General features: G+C 37.2%; 1 protein-coding gene across 1 annotated transcript; it reads right to left on the bottom strand.

Moving 5' to 3' along the window:
• Positions 1–12,236: 12,236 nt before the first annotated feature.
• LOC149184861 (uncharacterized) lies at positions 12,237–13,220 on the bottom strand. Its single transcript, XM_089415464.1, has one exon. It carries the CDS (start codon positions 13,218–13,220, stop codon positions 12,237–12,239), a length of 984 nt encoding a protein of 327 aa, XP_089271590.1.
• Between the last annotated feature and the right edge of the window lie 2,818 nt (positions 13,221–16,038).

Genomic DNA, 16,038 nt, shown 5'->3' with positions numbered 1-16,038 from the left:
AATTTAATAATAGACATTAAATAGCAAAATGAGGGACCACATAAAAATAAATTTGAAAGAGAAAAATATATTAACATGACAATGATGATAGATTCTTAAGAAATTAGAGAGAATAGGCAATTACCAAATGAGAAAATTATTGATGGGGGGTTGTAGGAGAACAAAGAGCCTAAGAAAAATAAATTGAAAGATAATGAATGAAATTAAAAGTCTAGAGAGTGTGGAGATAGAGGAGTGTAGGAGAACAATGAGTCCGAGAAAAATAAATGGAAAGATAATGAATTAAATTTAAGGGGGGAGGGAAGGAGAAGAGAGGGAAAAGGGGTGTAAGAGAGTAAGGAGTCTAAGAAAAATAAATTGAAAGATAACGAATTAAATTAAAATAGAGAGATAAGGGTCAGTCATTGACTAAGCCAATGGATAATGGGTTTCCAAGAGCCACTAAGATTGTAGCCATCTTTCCTGTTGAAGTTTTTTAGACATTTTTTAATCTCAAGGGCTTCCTGAATTAGATGGGTGCATTGGAAAGGAGTAGGAGCCAAGATATTAGTTTGGTCAAAGCTAATGAGGTACTTGGTGTTGAAGGAGTTTGAACTTCTAGAATAGACTTCAGGACAAGTTGTGAGTCATGTTGGCTATGTGCTCCTTCAAATGAGCTTTAAAAGACTTGCTAGTTTGGCCAATATAAGACTTGTTACTTGAACAAGGAATAAGGTAAACTCTAGGACCTAAACATTTAATTTTAAATAATTTGGCTAAGACAACCTTACATAACATTTTATAACATCGCTGCCATACTAGGCTATAGAGCACCTCTCAACACAATAATCATAAATAAATTTATAAAAGTAAACATTTTTTTAAAACGATATTTGATTTTTTTTTTTTGAGATTTGAACTTTCTTTATGAAAGTAATCCTTTGGGTAAAGTTATAAAGACTTTGAACTTTGTTCCACCAAATAGAGACTTGGACATAAAAACAAATTAGCATGAAACATTTACTAATCACATTATTTTTTTAAATTACAATTTTTAATTAAAATAAATAGAAATAATATTTTATTTTTATTATAGCTAAATAAACAAGATGCAATGTGTAATAACTCAATTTAATGTATATATATAAGTTCATTGTAACGTCATTTAAATACATAAATAAAGTATAATGTATAATAATTCACTTCAATGTATGTATAATTGTATGGTGCTCTCATTTAATTGTATGTAGAATTAGCGACTAGGTCATTCTCATACTCGTGTGACACAGGGGCTACATGACTATAACTCTGGGGCTTACGACCTATCCTCCTCTTCATAGACCGAGTTACTCGGGGGATTTGAACCTTGGATCTTTTTGTTTGCATGATACTTCATATCATGGCGATTGCCAATTGAGTTGCACCCTAAGAACATTTTTGAGTTATAATTAGAAATAAAAAATATTGTTAATTTTCTTATATGTTAATAGAAAAAATAATGAAAGTTTCAGTTTAATTATGAACTGATCCTCAAAATAGTAAAAAATGGCTATTTTATTATTTTGTAATAAGAAAAGTAATACATACTTATTTATGTTTATGAGTTGGTGAAAATAGAAAAATAATATATATATATATATATATATATATATATATATATATACACACACACATACATACATACATATACACACACACACACACACACACACACACAGATATATATATATATATATATATATATATATATATATATATATATATATATATCTATTTTGTGGGAGATATTATCAAGTAACATCAACAAAAAAAAAATCGTTGCATCCATACATATTTAACATACATGGAAAAATCCCCATTTAGGGTGACCATTGGATTCAGGCCATTATGTGAGGGGACGTTGAGGGAGAGTGGTGCCCTACATTTCCTCCCACATGGTGACAACACAAAGTTATTATCATGCATGTGATGGGTGTTGGGAAGTAATCAGTTTGCATAGGGTAGTGGATTCAATCGACAATCGAGCCAACCTTGTGTTGTTATCATATAATGTTAATGCATGTCTGTAAAGCTTTTATCGTCATAGGAGGTTTGCATGTAGGTGATATTGGAGCACCTTGGAGGATCATTGTGAAGAATCCCTAGGGATTTTGGTTGCGCGAAAGTTATGTATTTATTTTAGGACACCTATGGGTCTTAGATATTCTCTTAATTCTTTGTTATGTTTCATCTTTGAGGGAGAAGTTTCAATGTTTAGAAGTGGTGCAATCCTATGCTATGGGATTTTAGGCTTTGATCAAACTCTTGGAGTGAGTCCTGTCCACTTCGCCAAAAGGCACTGACCATAAGCTCGATGATTAAAATCATGGTGGCACCCGACAAGTCCATTCTCACTTTGAGTCTTAAGGTCACAAAAAATCCTCTAGCAAACTTTAGGTTTTAGGTTGGTTCTTTCTTTTTTGTTGTTAGTTAGGGATTTTTCCTCTAGTGATTTTGTTTTTCCCTTTCGATTTCGATTCAACTCCCTCCTTTGGAAACAATTAATAATTTTCTATTCTAGGTTTAATTTTATGAGAATCAAGATTGAGTTTCTTGGTAGGTTTATTTTTCTGGTTTTTAATGTTATATCCATAGCTCCTAAATCCCCCACCCTCCCTATTATCTACCTATTCCATTTAGCTTGCTTACTTCCTCCTTATCCCATGTCTTGTTGCTAAGGTCACATGTTGACTATCTCCTCTCCTATAACAATAATCCACCTTAGTCATGCTAAGGGTTACGGGGGACAAAGAGCTCAACCTCCCCCTACTTGCCTCAAAGTCCAATGTTTAGTAGAATGCTCTGATATTGTATATGTGCAACGTTGGCCTCCTGAAATCAAGAGAGAAATTTAAGAGGTTGGAAGGTAAGCTAGGATAGAAAGAAGGTTTGTTACTGACACTAATGTGGAGGAGGAGGTTGGAGGTTGGGTCCCTCAGATACTGGAAATACCAAGACCCAATGTACCAAATACATGTAGGCCATAGATGTTTATTGGCAACTAGAAACTATCATGGGTAAAATCTTGGTGGAGTGCTCAGAAACTCAATAAAATATATTACTGTCCATCTATGAGATGCAAAAACAAATTAGGAATCTCAATGAGAGCGTCACCAGCTTGGTTAAGAAACTTGCAGACTTGGATTTCACATATTTTGAAGAAGACAATGCTTATGATGCAGGAGCATTCGACTCAGAAATATCATTGTATTTTAGTAGACATAGGGGGTCTTGTGTTTTAAGGGAGTTGGTTTCCTGAGTATTAAATTAATGTAATAATTAAGGGTTTTCAAGTAAGTTTATAAGAGATATTTCGAATAAGAATTAATTAGATATTGTGAGGATATTTGTAAATGTTCTCGAATGTAGGAGAAAATGAGTGATGATGAGTGATTAGTGAAGATTGAGAGATTTTGAAATATTGTAAATCTTAGATTAGGAATTGGTTTCATGATTTTGGGGATTAAAGAGAATCCTTAGGATTTAGTTAAGTTGTTGAGATCCTCAAGGGATCATTGAGAGATTTTAGGACTTGATGAGAAGATTAACGATCTGAACCAAGAAATGGGTTACAGAACCTTTTGTATAAATGTAAGCCTAAAAGGCATAGAAGACGGTTAGCTAGCTAAGAGTTAGTAAGTGAGTGAGTTAGAGAGCTATGAGTAGATAGAGTGAAATAGTGTTAAAAGGCCACTGATATAGAAGATTAGGCTGAGAAGGAATTCATTGTGTAAATACTTACCTATTAATATAGAAAGCGTAATTTTTGAGTTTGTGTGGATTGTATTTATAATTGAATTATAAAATATGCATAGTATCAGAGTATTCACATACCATAAGTGTGAAAGGAATTCGAAAAGAATCCAAGAGAGACGAAATATAGAGAGGAGTGTTACAGGTTTACACACAGTCCGTATTGGAGAAAGCCTTTAATGTTACAATGAAGGTATAACTGCAAGGTTTCCTAAAAACCTAAGGAGTTATGTAGCAGAAGTGTAAAGGTGTGAAGGGATGAACTAACGGAGCTGAAGGTAAGGATCAGAACAAGTGAATACCGTAAGGCAAGAAGACTATTATACAATGAGATGTAGAAAGAATTGAACAACAAAGAACGAGTCGTTGGATCAATCAGATGAATGAATGAGAGTGAGGGAGATAGACAACTAGGATTAAGTCGCGCAGAATAAAGTCAAAAAATGAAGAGATCAGATGAAGGCACGTGTTAAGGGATGCAGGGTAGTATTCGCAAGGGGTAAGCGGTATCTTGCGTGCTCAAAAGATCGTAAATGGTATTTGGAAAATTCACGCGATCAACCTTAGCGATTGACACATAGCACACGAAGGAAAGATAAAACCACTTTTCTCACACACTCTCGAGTTGATATTAGTTGTGCAAGATTTCACGCGGGATTGTGTGATAGCCGTTGGATCAGATGAAGCAGATCGACAGTAGAGATCGTCCGGGTTAGTTTATGAGTGGACGACACGATAACTGTTGGATATGAAGGAATGAGATTGACAGCAGAGGTTGAATGCGCTAAGGAGAGCATCAAAATATGTGCAAAGGTTTGTGGAATGGCGGAAAGGTAAGGTTAAGTGTGGTTTATGCAATATTTCTATTATATGAGAATTATAATAGAAATAAGTGGGATTAATGATTATGGGTTAAGTTGAGTTTTAACCAAAGTCTAAAGACCATGGTATGGTTGATAAGCGCGGTTGGTTAAAATCATAGTTGAAGCTTATATGATATTTTGTTATCGCGGGTAATAAAATCAACCGAAGGGTTGAGTTATAAGGACTAAGAGAGAACCGAATATATTTCCGCTTAAAGAATTAACCTTTGATAAAGTAAGTTTCGATCAGATGTTATGTTTCCGCTTAAGCATTTATTTAAGGAGCCTTAAACCTTGATTTGTGAAGGTTTTACTAAGTATGGAATTTTGGAATTCTTGGGACACATAGTGTGACATGCAATTTTATTTGCATACTGTGGGTATGTGTGGCTTAGGTTGGCATTAGCTTATCCTAATATCATTCAGGTTGACTCAATCCAAATAGATGGATTGTTTTTAATATTTTGGTTTTCTCTAAAGTTGATAGCAAGGGTGAAATTGTGGATAGAGTTAGCAATGTGTTTATTAGCAACCAATTAGATAGGCAAAAACTAAGTTATCTTTGAAATATTGTTATCAAATTCAAATTGTTTATCTAAACAAAATATATTTTGTTGTGATACTCATTTGGTTTCCCCAGTGGTAAAATAGTAGCCATTGCTAATTTTGTATATATGTTATTAGTGAAGTAATATAAATGTTTCCTAACTTGCAGGAAAAACATACATGACCCAATAAAAAAACCAAAAGGAACACTTTAAATAAGCATCTTAAACCTAGATTTATAAGTCTCTAGGGGGATCCAATCTCTTGAGATATAATTAATATATGACATGGTATGGTATTAAATGATTAAAAAAAATATGCTTTAAGAAATTTGATTTCTCTAATGTAATAAATTCCGGTGTAAAATACATTATAAATTCAAATTTAAGATAAATCTATATTAATACAAATATATATATATATATATATATATATATATATACACACACACACACACACACACACACACACACACACAGGAGAATCTTAACTTTTCTTTTATTAAACTTTTTTTCTAAATTTTGTAAACAAACAAAAATTGTTTAAATTATTAGAAATTATAACTTTACTTAATTGATAAGAATTTGTTATTAGCAATTATAATTTTTTTTTTTTTTGTAAGCTAGGGAGAGACCTTATTTTTCTATTAATTCGAATTGAAACCACTACATAATCGTGGTGACCTCAACCCGCCCTGAGGGGAAACCAGGTTTATTGGCCACCTTAAGTTTTTTATGGCCATCCAAAAATAAAAAGTCCTAATTTTGTCTGTCCATGCTTTATAAACTAAACATGCATAGAGATTATCATAGATTCTTGTCTGCATTCTGTATTACAAAAAGATGCTACAGTTAACTAACTATAATCCAAAAATATTTTTAAAAAACCTCTAATTAACATGTCTTCATCTGCTGGTCCGCTGTGCCTGCTTGCTGCTCCATCTCTTTCTTGATACCGTGACTGCTGGTTTTTAACTGCTGCTGTATTTCTTCTATCTTCTTATCCTGCATTAACAAGGTGATTTGAATGTTCCGTAACTCCTTCTTCAGATTTGGAATTCCCTGAGATAATTCAGCCATTTCCATGGCTACTTGTTCCATTGCCTTAGCTAGCAGTCTCTTCATAACCCAGTAGACATGAAGGGTCTGCTTATATAATGTCATGCGTCCTCGCGTGTTGCCTGGGTCCGGGAGGAGATATTCCCAGTCTTCCAATTCTGAGTCTGATTGCCCCTGAATTGCCTCCTCTTCTAGCTGCTGAATAATCTTTCTGATATTATGGTTAGTGTTTTCACAGTAGGCCCGTTCGGCTAACTGAACTTTCTTCCCTATGGATTTCCTTGTTTTCCTAACTGATCCTGTTGCGCGTTCTTCCCTGTTTCCAGCCCGTCCTTTTCCCCCTCGTCTGCATTGCCCGCGTCTCCCTCCTGCGCCTCCCCTTCTCCTATAGCTTCCTCTGCCTCCCCTTCTTTTCTCTCCTGTTGGGCTTCCGAATACCCCTTCTCCTTCTTGTTCCCGATTACCCCGGGCAGCTTCTTCCCTGCTACCCTGGACATTAAACCTCCCTGCCTCTGCCACCCGGCTTGTCCATGCACACCTTGGTTCTCCTTCCTCTCCGTCCGAGTCAAACATTTCAACATCCTCCTCTGAGTCGTCTTGAACCGTGAGTATTTCCTTAGCTGTGGCTTCTTCCATTATTCCTTTCCCTTTTTTTCCTTCGTCTCCTCGACCTCGGTTTCCTCCCTCTTCATCACTCCTCATCCTTCTCCTCGTAGCCATTCTTTTCTCCGCTGCCGTGTTGGCTCTTCGTTTTTTCGACCTCCTTTGCCCTGCTGTACTCCCTTCCAGGTCCCTGGCCTCCTTGTTTCTTCGCTCTGTCTTCGACACTTCAATGCTAGTTTGCCTCAACCGGCTGCATGAACCTTTCTTATGCCGTCGTCTCCTCCACCTACTTTCTATTTTATTTACCTTCTTCTTTTGCCACTTATTGTCCACCTCCCTACTCGCCTCTCTTCGCCTTCTCTCCGTACTGTCATACTCTTGTCCAATCTCTGACATCCTGACAGTTCCATCCTCCTCCATCGTAATTCTATCATCCGCTTGCCTTGAGATGATATCCCTTACGATGATCCACTTGTCCTTGATCATCATTACCTGCAACTCTCCTGCTCTGTCGTGCTCCCTTACCTGCTCTGCAATTATTGTCCTATACGCCGCCATTAACATCCCGATCGGGAGTCGCTTGTTGTCGTCTTTATCTAGTTGCATATTCATTATGGTCTTGGGTAATTATGTTTTTAAGCTCTGCCCATCTCGGATTATTCTCTATTGTGGTCCAACTGTTGTCCATTCTTCTATCCGGATCCTTACTCCCCCAGTTAGCCAAAAGGTCTGCTGCCTTGTTTCCTTTTCGTCTAACGTGGTTAATAATTTTGTAATCTATTCTCTTTAGTAATTCTACCACGTCTTGGATAATCCTAGCTGTCCTCCAGCTCCTAGCAACCTGCTCCCAGCTCCTCCCATCATTAAGTTTATGGAGCATCTTTATTGTTACCTGCGAGTCACCTTCTATCTCCAAATTCATGTATCTGTTCCTCACTGCTATCCTTAATCCTTGATGCACCGCCCATAACTCTGCTTCGTTGTTAGTCATCTCTCCTCCCCATTCCGCATACACCCATCTTGTGTTTTCCTCACTGTCTCTAAAGATTCCCCCAAAGCCTACCGGCCTTGGGTTTCCTTTGGAAGCCCTGTCAAAGTTCAGCTTGATGAAATTATCTCCGGGGTATTTGAACTGGTTAGGACTCTGAATTTGAGTTCTCTGCCAACTCTCTTTTCTGGGATAGATCATGTCATATCCCAAATTTAATTTAGATACTATTGTCCTTTCCTCCTGGTTTGTTTTCCAATCCTCCTCATCCCAGGCCTCGGTCAAAACAATTTCTTTTATAGATTTACAAATTTCCTCCCAAATTCTTGCAGGTTGGTTGCTTTTATCCCGAAAGATCCTTCTATTACGTTCCTTCCACAGAGACCATATCACAAAACCTACTGACAATTTCCAGATTCTCCTCACCACCTTGCAGGAGAATTGTCCTTTGCCCCATTGCAGTATGGTATTTTTAATGTTGTTGGGGTCTCTATTTGACTTGCCAAAGAGTGTTCTAATCTCCTCCCATAGATTTCGGGTGTATGGACAATTATTCAGTATATGCTCCTGGGTTTCAATTCCTTTGTTACAGAGACTGCATCTCGATGGTCCATAGAAACCCCTTTTCTGTATTTTGTCCCATGTTAGGATTCGTTCTTTGCTCACTAACCAAGCGAATATTGTTATCTTCGGCCACCACTTACTGTCCCAAATAATTCTCCAATCTGTAGTTTCTTCCTCCCTTTCTTGATACCTTGTCAAATAGTAGGCTTCTTTTACTGTAAAGGTTCCTTTCATTGCTTTTCCCCATCTGAGAATATCCACCCCTGATCTCGCTTTTATCTTCCTTGATTCTAACTCTTTGGTATATATTTTCCCTAGCTCTTGATTTATGTCTTCGTCCCACTCTGCTGGCTTTCTCCATACTCTCCATATTTCATTGGTTTCTCCTTCTTTCCAATAGTCTCTCACATATTCTCGTCCTGCCCTGATCGCTTTTTGTTGTACTTCTTGCAGAGTTTGTATCTCGATCAATTTATCTCTTTGCTGCCACCTCTCCTCCCAGAATCTGGCACTGCTTCCTTCGCGTATCTCCCAGAAGGCATGATTATTTACTATATGCCTATTCTGACTTGCCAATTCCCAGATTGAAGATCCTTTTGGGACTTCTTCAACTCTTAGTCTTTCCGCCATTGTTGCAGGCATATTATATTTCTGAGTCCAGATTCTCTTCCATAGATCATTTCCCCCTTGCATCCACCGCCACCATAGTTTTGCTCCAAGCACCTTATTTAATGTCTCTGGGTCTCTCAGACCTAGACCCCCTTCCTCTTTTCTTTTCATTATATTTTCCCACGAGACCAGAGCCCATTTCCTTTGTTGACTTGGACCTCCCCAAATAAATTTTCCAAATATTTCTTTCATTTTTGTGCAAACCCCTTTGGGTGCTGCCATAATGGATAAGGAGTAGATAGGTATCGCTTGAAGGACAGATTTCAGTAGGACGATTCTGCTAGCAATGTTCAGAGATCTGAATGACCAGCTTGCCAATTTGTTCTTTATTTTTTCTAGAGTATTCTGCCAATTTTTCATTCGTGTGGGATTTGTATCTAGCTGATTCCCCAGGTACTTTGTAGGAAGTTCCCCCTGCCTGAATCCTAAAGTTCTGGTCAGATGAGCCTTGATTGATTCTAGAGTATTGAATATGAAGGTGCATGATTTTTCTTTGTTAATCTCCATACCTGGAGCTTCCATAAACATCTCCAGAATTCTTTTAATGCTCCTTACCTCTTTTAACGAGACCTCACAGAATAGCATAATATCGTCAACAAACTGCTGGTGAGTGATAGGCAAATTGTTTCCCCACAGCTTTAAGCCTTTGATTTTCTTTTCCCTCAACTCCTTTTTGAAGTATCTTCTGAGACCTTCTGCTGCCATTATGAATAGGAATGGAGAAATAGGATCCCCTTGCCTAATTCCTCTAGTAGCTCTAAAGGTTGCCGTAGGAACCCCATTTAATAATATTAAGAAGTTCGGGGTCGATATCATGCTGTATACCCACTCTATCCACCTGCTGCTAAAACCATAGGCTCCTAGAACCGCTCTGAGGTATTTCCAGCTTAAATGATCATAGGCTTTTGACAAGTCCAGCTTCATCATCATTCCTTTCTGCTTTTTCTATTTTAGTGAGTGTATCATTTCCTGTGATACTACTAACCCATCAAGAATTTGTCGCCCCTCCACAAATCCAGTTTTCTCTGGTGAAATTATATTCAGAAGTAGAGGCTTTAGTCTTTTTCCTATCAGAGTGGCTAAGATTTTGTATATAACATTGCATAGGGCTATTGGCTGAAAACCTTGAGCATTTTCAAAATTATCACTCTTGGGGATCAGGGTGATAAAGGTCCAATTGATACCTGGCCATACCTTTTGCTTCATTTGTGATTCTTCTATTGCCTCCAAGACTTCTTTGCTGAGAAAGTGCCACCCTGCTTGATAAAACTCCACGGTATATCCATCAGATCCTGGAGATTTGTTCTTACTCATATCCATCACAATTTCTTCCACCTCTTCTAAAGTAACTGCCCTCATCAAAGCCTTATTCTGCTCATCTGTTATTATTTTAGGGATTTCCTTACAGATGCATTCTATGGCTAATCCTCGTTCTTTTTTCGGTTCTGTGAGTATCTCTTTGTGGTGTTCCACCAATATTTTCTCAATTGCTTCTTGTTCTACTATCCTTTCCCCCTCTGCATTTTTAATGGAGAAGATCTTGTTCCTTTGTCTGTGCTGGATCATGGCTTGATGGAAAAACTTAGTCCTTCGCGTAACCAGTTTATCCTAGATTTTTGTCTCCACAGGATCTCTTCTAGTTTCCTTCTTTCTTCAAGTTGGCCTATTATTCTTCCTTCCTCTTTGCTGCTTTCCTCATCCCTCCCTTCTAGAATTATTTTTTGCTGTATTTCCTCCATTTCTTTCTCTAATTTTTGTTTTTCCTCCATGATGTTCCCAAACTCTTCCTTATTCCATTTTTTTATTTTCCCTTTGAGTTCTTTGAGTTTCAGATGGATAGTATGCATCTTCCCGTTCCCTTTCACTTTACTCTGGGTCCACCATTCTTCTATTTTGTGTAAGAATTGAGGGTTTCTAAGCCAGAATGCCTCGAATCTGAATGGTTTCTTACCAGTGTTCTTCTTGATATCGATTTCCAATCTGATCGGCCAGTGGTCCGAGCCTAAAGCCGGCAGAATTTTAGCTTCTATAAATACATCCCGGTTCAAAATTTGTTCTGATAGAAGGAACCTGTCTAATCTAGAAGCAATTTGATTTCTTCCTCCCCTCCTATTGTTCCAAGTGTGTACTCCATTAGTTGTAGGTATATCCACCAGCCTCTGTTCTGTGATCATCTCATTAAACTCCTCCATGTTCTGATCCGGTCTCCTTAAGCCACCTTTCTTTTCGTCTATCATTCTAATCATATTAAAATCTCCTCCTACTATCCACAATGTTCCAGGGAGAATTCTTCTAATAGCTTGCATATCCTTGAGAAAGTTCTTCCGTTCTCTTGGGATATGCGGTCCATAGACTCCTGAAATGAGTATTCACTCCTCTGATCCTATCAATCTGAACAGGCCTGTGAGGATTCTGGGGAAGCTGATCCAATTTTCAAATAATACCTCCTCAGGGTTCCAGAGGATTGCCAGACCCCCTGCTGTTCCATCTGCATCTTGAGCCATTACCTCATATTGTAGTTTATTTCTTTTCATAATTTCTACCAATTGTTGATGCCTGATTTTCGTTTCCTGGATTATCATTATGCTCGGTTTATCTTTCTTTAGTCTTTCCTTTAAATACCTCTGCTTTCCCTTACTATTTGATATTCCAGCTCATGAATATCATTTATAACTTCTTTGGTGGTTGTTGAAATACCTCTGATAGAGGTATAACCCTTCCTGAATTTACCAATATTTCTCCAACTGCTTGTATGGTTTCATTTAATGTTCGCCTTCCTCTCTTTCTGCCCCCCTTGCCAGTACCGTCCATTCCCAGGCTCTGGCTCCCTTGCGTCCCTGCTAGATCCATTTGAATCTCTGAGGTGCTACCTTTCTTCTCCTTATATTTCTGGAATGTTTCTTTGTATAATTGTTTCTGTTTTTCCGGGATAAATCTCTCATCTAAATTTTTCCATTCCTGGAGCAATTTCTTCATAATTCTTTCTTCTTCGTTCCCATTATCCTTTTGAGAGTCTGTTCCCATCTGCGTTTTCTCTGTTGTATTCCCCTGACTTTCTCCCATCTCTTCTTCCATCTCCCTGTTATGAGTTATGCTCTGTTCTTTTGTCTCTTTTATAATTTCCATTGGTTCATTCTCATTATCTTCCTGTTCTTTCCTTTCTCCCTCATTTTCTTATTCCTCAACCTGGAGGACCTGAAACTTGTTTTGGTTTTCGACTACTATCGATTTCCCCTTCTGTTGGATCCTTATTCCTTCCTTGCCTGGTTTTTTCCTCCTTTGGACCTCCTGAAAGCCCTCATCCCCAGTATCCGCTCCTTCTGTTCTCCTTTGTTCTTCAACCTGTGTCCTTGCTATTTCCGTTTCTTTGTTTAAAGGGCATTGCCTGTATAGATGTCCATACTCATGGCATCTTCTACACCTAAAGGGAATGTGCTCATAATCGATTGGTTGCTGCCATATTTCGTCATGGTATTCTAGCTCTATATACTCCGGCAGTGGCTCTGCTATATTCATGTAAACGCATATCCTTGCATACAAAGTATACTTTCCCCTCTTTGTTGACTCGGTAACCTTAACAAAATTTACGATTGAATTACCAATCCCTTTCAGAATATCAGGGTCCTGGAACTCCATTGGTAATCCGAATAATCTGACCCAGATGGGTGCTGCTAACAATTTCTCATTATCCGGGTTGTACCTATCCTCCCAATGCCTCATGAATAAGCCCACGTTATTCATAAAGTATGGCCCTTCTTCAAAGGTTCTTTCCTTATCTTCTAGGTTTGCAAAAATGACTGTGAAAAAACCCTTTGCTCCCAGTTTTAAATCTATATGCCCTTTTGGCTTCCACCTTTGTTGTATCCATCTTGTTAAATCCTTTTCAGATGGCCAAAACCCAACAAACTTGCAAATCAAAGCATGGTCTCTCATATAGCATCTATAGTCTTCAAGTTTGTTATTTGGTATTACGTACCTTGGTCTCTTTTGTGCTCTGGGTAAGCATCTGCCTCCGATTTTTGCTTGCCATCGGTTCCCCAGCACTGGCGCATCTCCGCTATTCTCCTTCTGAGCCGCTTGCAGTCCGCTCCCACTTGCTTCGCCTGCTATTACATTCTTGAAGGAGGGGATCTCTCCCCTCCCCTGTTTTCCTTCCATGGGTTCCTTCAGTCCCGACTATCTTTATTTCACCCTTCCTTCGTATTCTAACCTCGCAAAGATTATCTCCTGCTCCCGTTTAACCCTTCTGCTATTTCCCCGTCGCCCACTCCCGTCCTCCTCAGGCTCTGAAAACCCTAGGCTTTCAAACCCTAACCCCAACGATCTTGTAAACCATGAACTCTAATTTTATTTTATTTTAATTCACATTTCTTGTACTTGTTCTTGGTAGTAGCGGAAGCATTCTCTGGATGCTTAGGTACTTTTCATTGTATGTAATCCCAAGCATCATTGTCTTCAACTATGATTTCCTACCTAATATTCCAAGCAACAAAGTTAGATGAGTCACCCAACTTCTCATTTCCCTTGAGCAATTATAATTTATTTTTAAATAATCCAAATTATCATAATTTTGATAAAATAAACCAATTAAAACAAAACTTCCTTACTTATTAATTCACTTTTTAATTAAGACATACACATATCATTAAAAAATACTAGATTTTTTTAAATATAACCCATTATTTATACATAATAATAATAATATTATATAAAAATATATATATTAAATCACTTTTTAATTAAGACATACACACATCATTAAAAAATTATTAATCTTAGATTTTTAATTTATATATAATAATAACAAGTTGTCTTTAGTGTGATTTTTTGAAAGTTTTTAGGGTGGGTTTTTCTGGTTTAATTTCTCTAAAATCTGAATTTATTAAAATCACAAGTTTGAGCCCTAGGAGTTTTTCAGGGTGCTAAGTCCATAAATAACACAAATCGAGATTTCACCACCAAAAAATCTAAAAAATCACACTAAAGACAACTCCTAATAATAATAATAATATAGAAATAATAATTTAAGTATATAATGTTTAATTGTGGAATAATAATAATTGTCATTTTCTTGAAACACGTATTATTTCGTATGGATGATGACACAGAGTTTTTTACATCAAATCCTTTTTAACTAATTGATTTGTCTTTAGTGAGACTTTTTGGAAGCTTTTACAGTGGGTTTTTCCCGTGTAATTTCTCTAAAATGCAGCAGGAATTTATTGAAATCACAAGCTTGATGGGTAATCCTGTGCAATCGAAGTGCCCTAGGGGTTTTCAAAGGTGTTGAATCCATATATACAGTAAAAAAAAACTAGTTTAAATAACACAAATGAAGATTTCACCTCAATTTTTTCCACCGGATTCCAACACCGGAAAGTCCAAAAAGTCGCACTAAAGACAACTCGTTAACTAATGACCTTCAGATATTATTTTAATAAAATTTATTTATATTAGTGGATAACATTGACCAATAACATTAAATTAACATTTTAAGAAAAAATATGTTTTCTAAATATTTTTAAATAATCCTACACCCGAGGAGCACCCTATTTGCACTCACTAACCAATTTTAATGATTTGTTGATTAAAAAATTTTAAACGAAGAGCTTAACGTGTTGGCATCTTTTTATTCTTTCTTGATTTAACACTTGAAAATGGAGTTGTCTTTAGTGCGATTTTTTTGACTTTTCGGTGCCAGAATCCGGTGGAAAAATTTGAGGTGAAATTTTGATTTGTGTTATTTAAACTGGTTTTTTGACTGCATATATGGATTCAGCGCCCTCAAAAACCCTTAGAGTACTTCAAATGTACATGAGTTATCCATCAAGCTTGTGATTTCAATAAATTTCTGTCGGATTTTAGAGAAATTAGACCAGAAAAACCCACCAAAAAAGCTTCCAAAAAGTCACATTAGAGACAAATCCCTTGAAAAGGAGTTGTCTTTAGTGCAACTTTTTGGACTTTCCGATGCCGGAATCCGGTAGAAAAATTTGAGGTGAAATCTTGATTTGTGTTATTTAAACTGGTTTTCTGAATGCATATATGGATTCAGAGACCCCTAGGGCACTTCAAATGTGTAGGAGTTACCCATCAAGTTTGTGATTTCAATGCAACTGAGTTAGGCATATTGGCGGGGTACATTAATACACCTCACAACTATCGGGTGTACCTTCCATCTTGTTGAGAGGCCCAAAATCGGGTCAACAACAAGGGGGATACCCACCCGGTCCGGAACTTGGTTGGCGGCTCCTTGCCCGTTTGGTGTAGCGGGTCCGACTGGGGATGATGGGACTAGCTTCCCAATTTAAAAGGATGTGTGTGTGTGTGTAGATTTTTGATGATGCTAATCTAAAGGTAATTTCAAGCTAATCTAATTCTAAACTCTAAACTGACTCTATGCTACTGTAATCTAACAAAAACAACACATCTAATCTATGCTAACCCGGGGGAGGATTCTTTCTTCATGCGATCTAAAAAGATTTCATACAATAACTGGTAATAAAGATCATTCAGCTATCATAAGAATATAAATCAAATTAAGATAAACCATTCTGCATAAGAAGTTAGGCAAAACAGTTGTGAACAGCATATCGCATGATAAGTTATTCATTTGTTAAGCACAAACAAATGATTCCACCGTACAAAAGTGCCAAATGGTAATCCAGACATTCATACATCAACATATAAACAAATCGGCTGTATATCGCTCTGAGAATATGAGCAGAAATTAATCAAGAGATAAAAGTACCATTTATGACTGATTTTCACTCACAAACTTCAAGCAATAACGATTTATCTCTACTTACTTCTAACATCTACTAAGAGTACAGAAGTGCAACATCAGTAGCAGACATTAAAATGCAAACATAAATAAATCTCGATCCATCCATTCACCAAAAACCACCTCCGAGGGTGCAAAAGTGCATGTTCTGAGGACAAGTTTTTTGACAAATTTCCGGACCCTTCTCCAAAT

The sequence above is a fragment of the Pinus tabuliformis genome, chromosome 3_2 (assembly GCF_031772625.1).
Source record: "Pinus tabuliformis cultivar Carrire ecotype Pingquan chromosome 3_2, CPIR1, whole genome shotgun sequence".
NCBI lineage: Eukaryota > Viridiplantae > Streptophyta > Pinopsida > Pinales > Pinaceae > Pinus > Pinus tabuliformis.
The sequence above is the reverse complement of the archived record's forward strand: the minus strand, read 5'-3'. Positions and strand labels throughout refer to the sequence as shown.

Coding starts and splice junctions, on each gene's coding strand:
- LOC149184861 (XM_089415464.1), bottom strand. CDS start 13,220: ATGGAAGGAAAACAGGGGAGGGGAGAGATCCCCTCCTTCAAGAATGTA.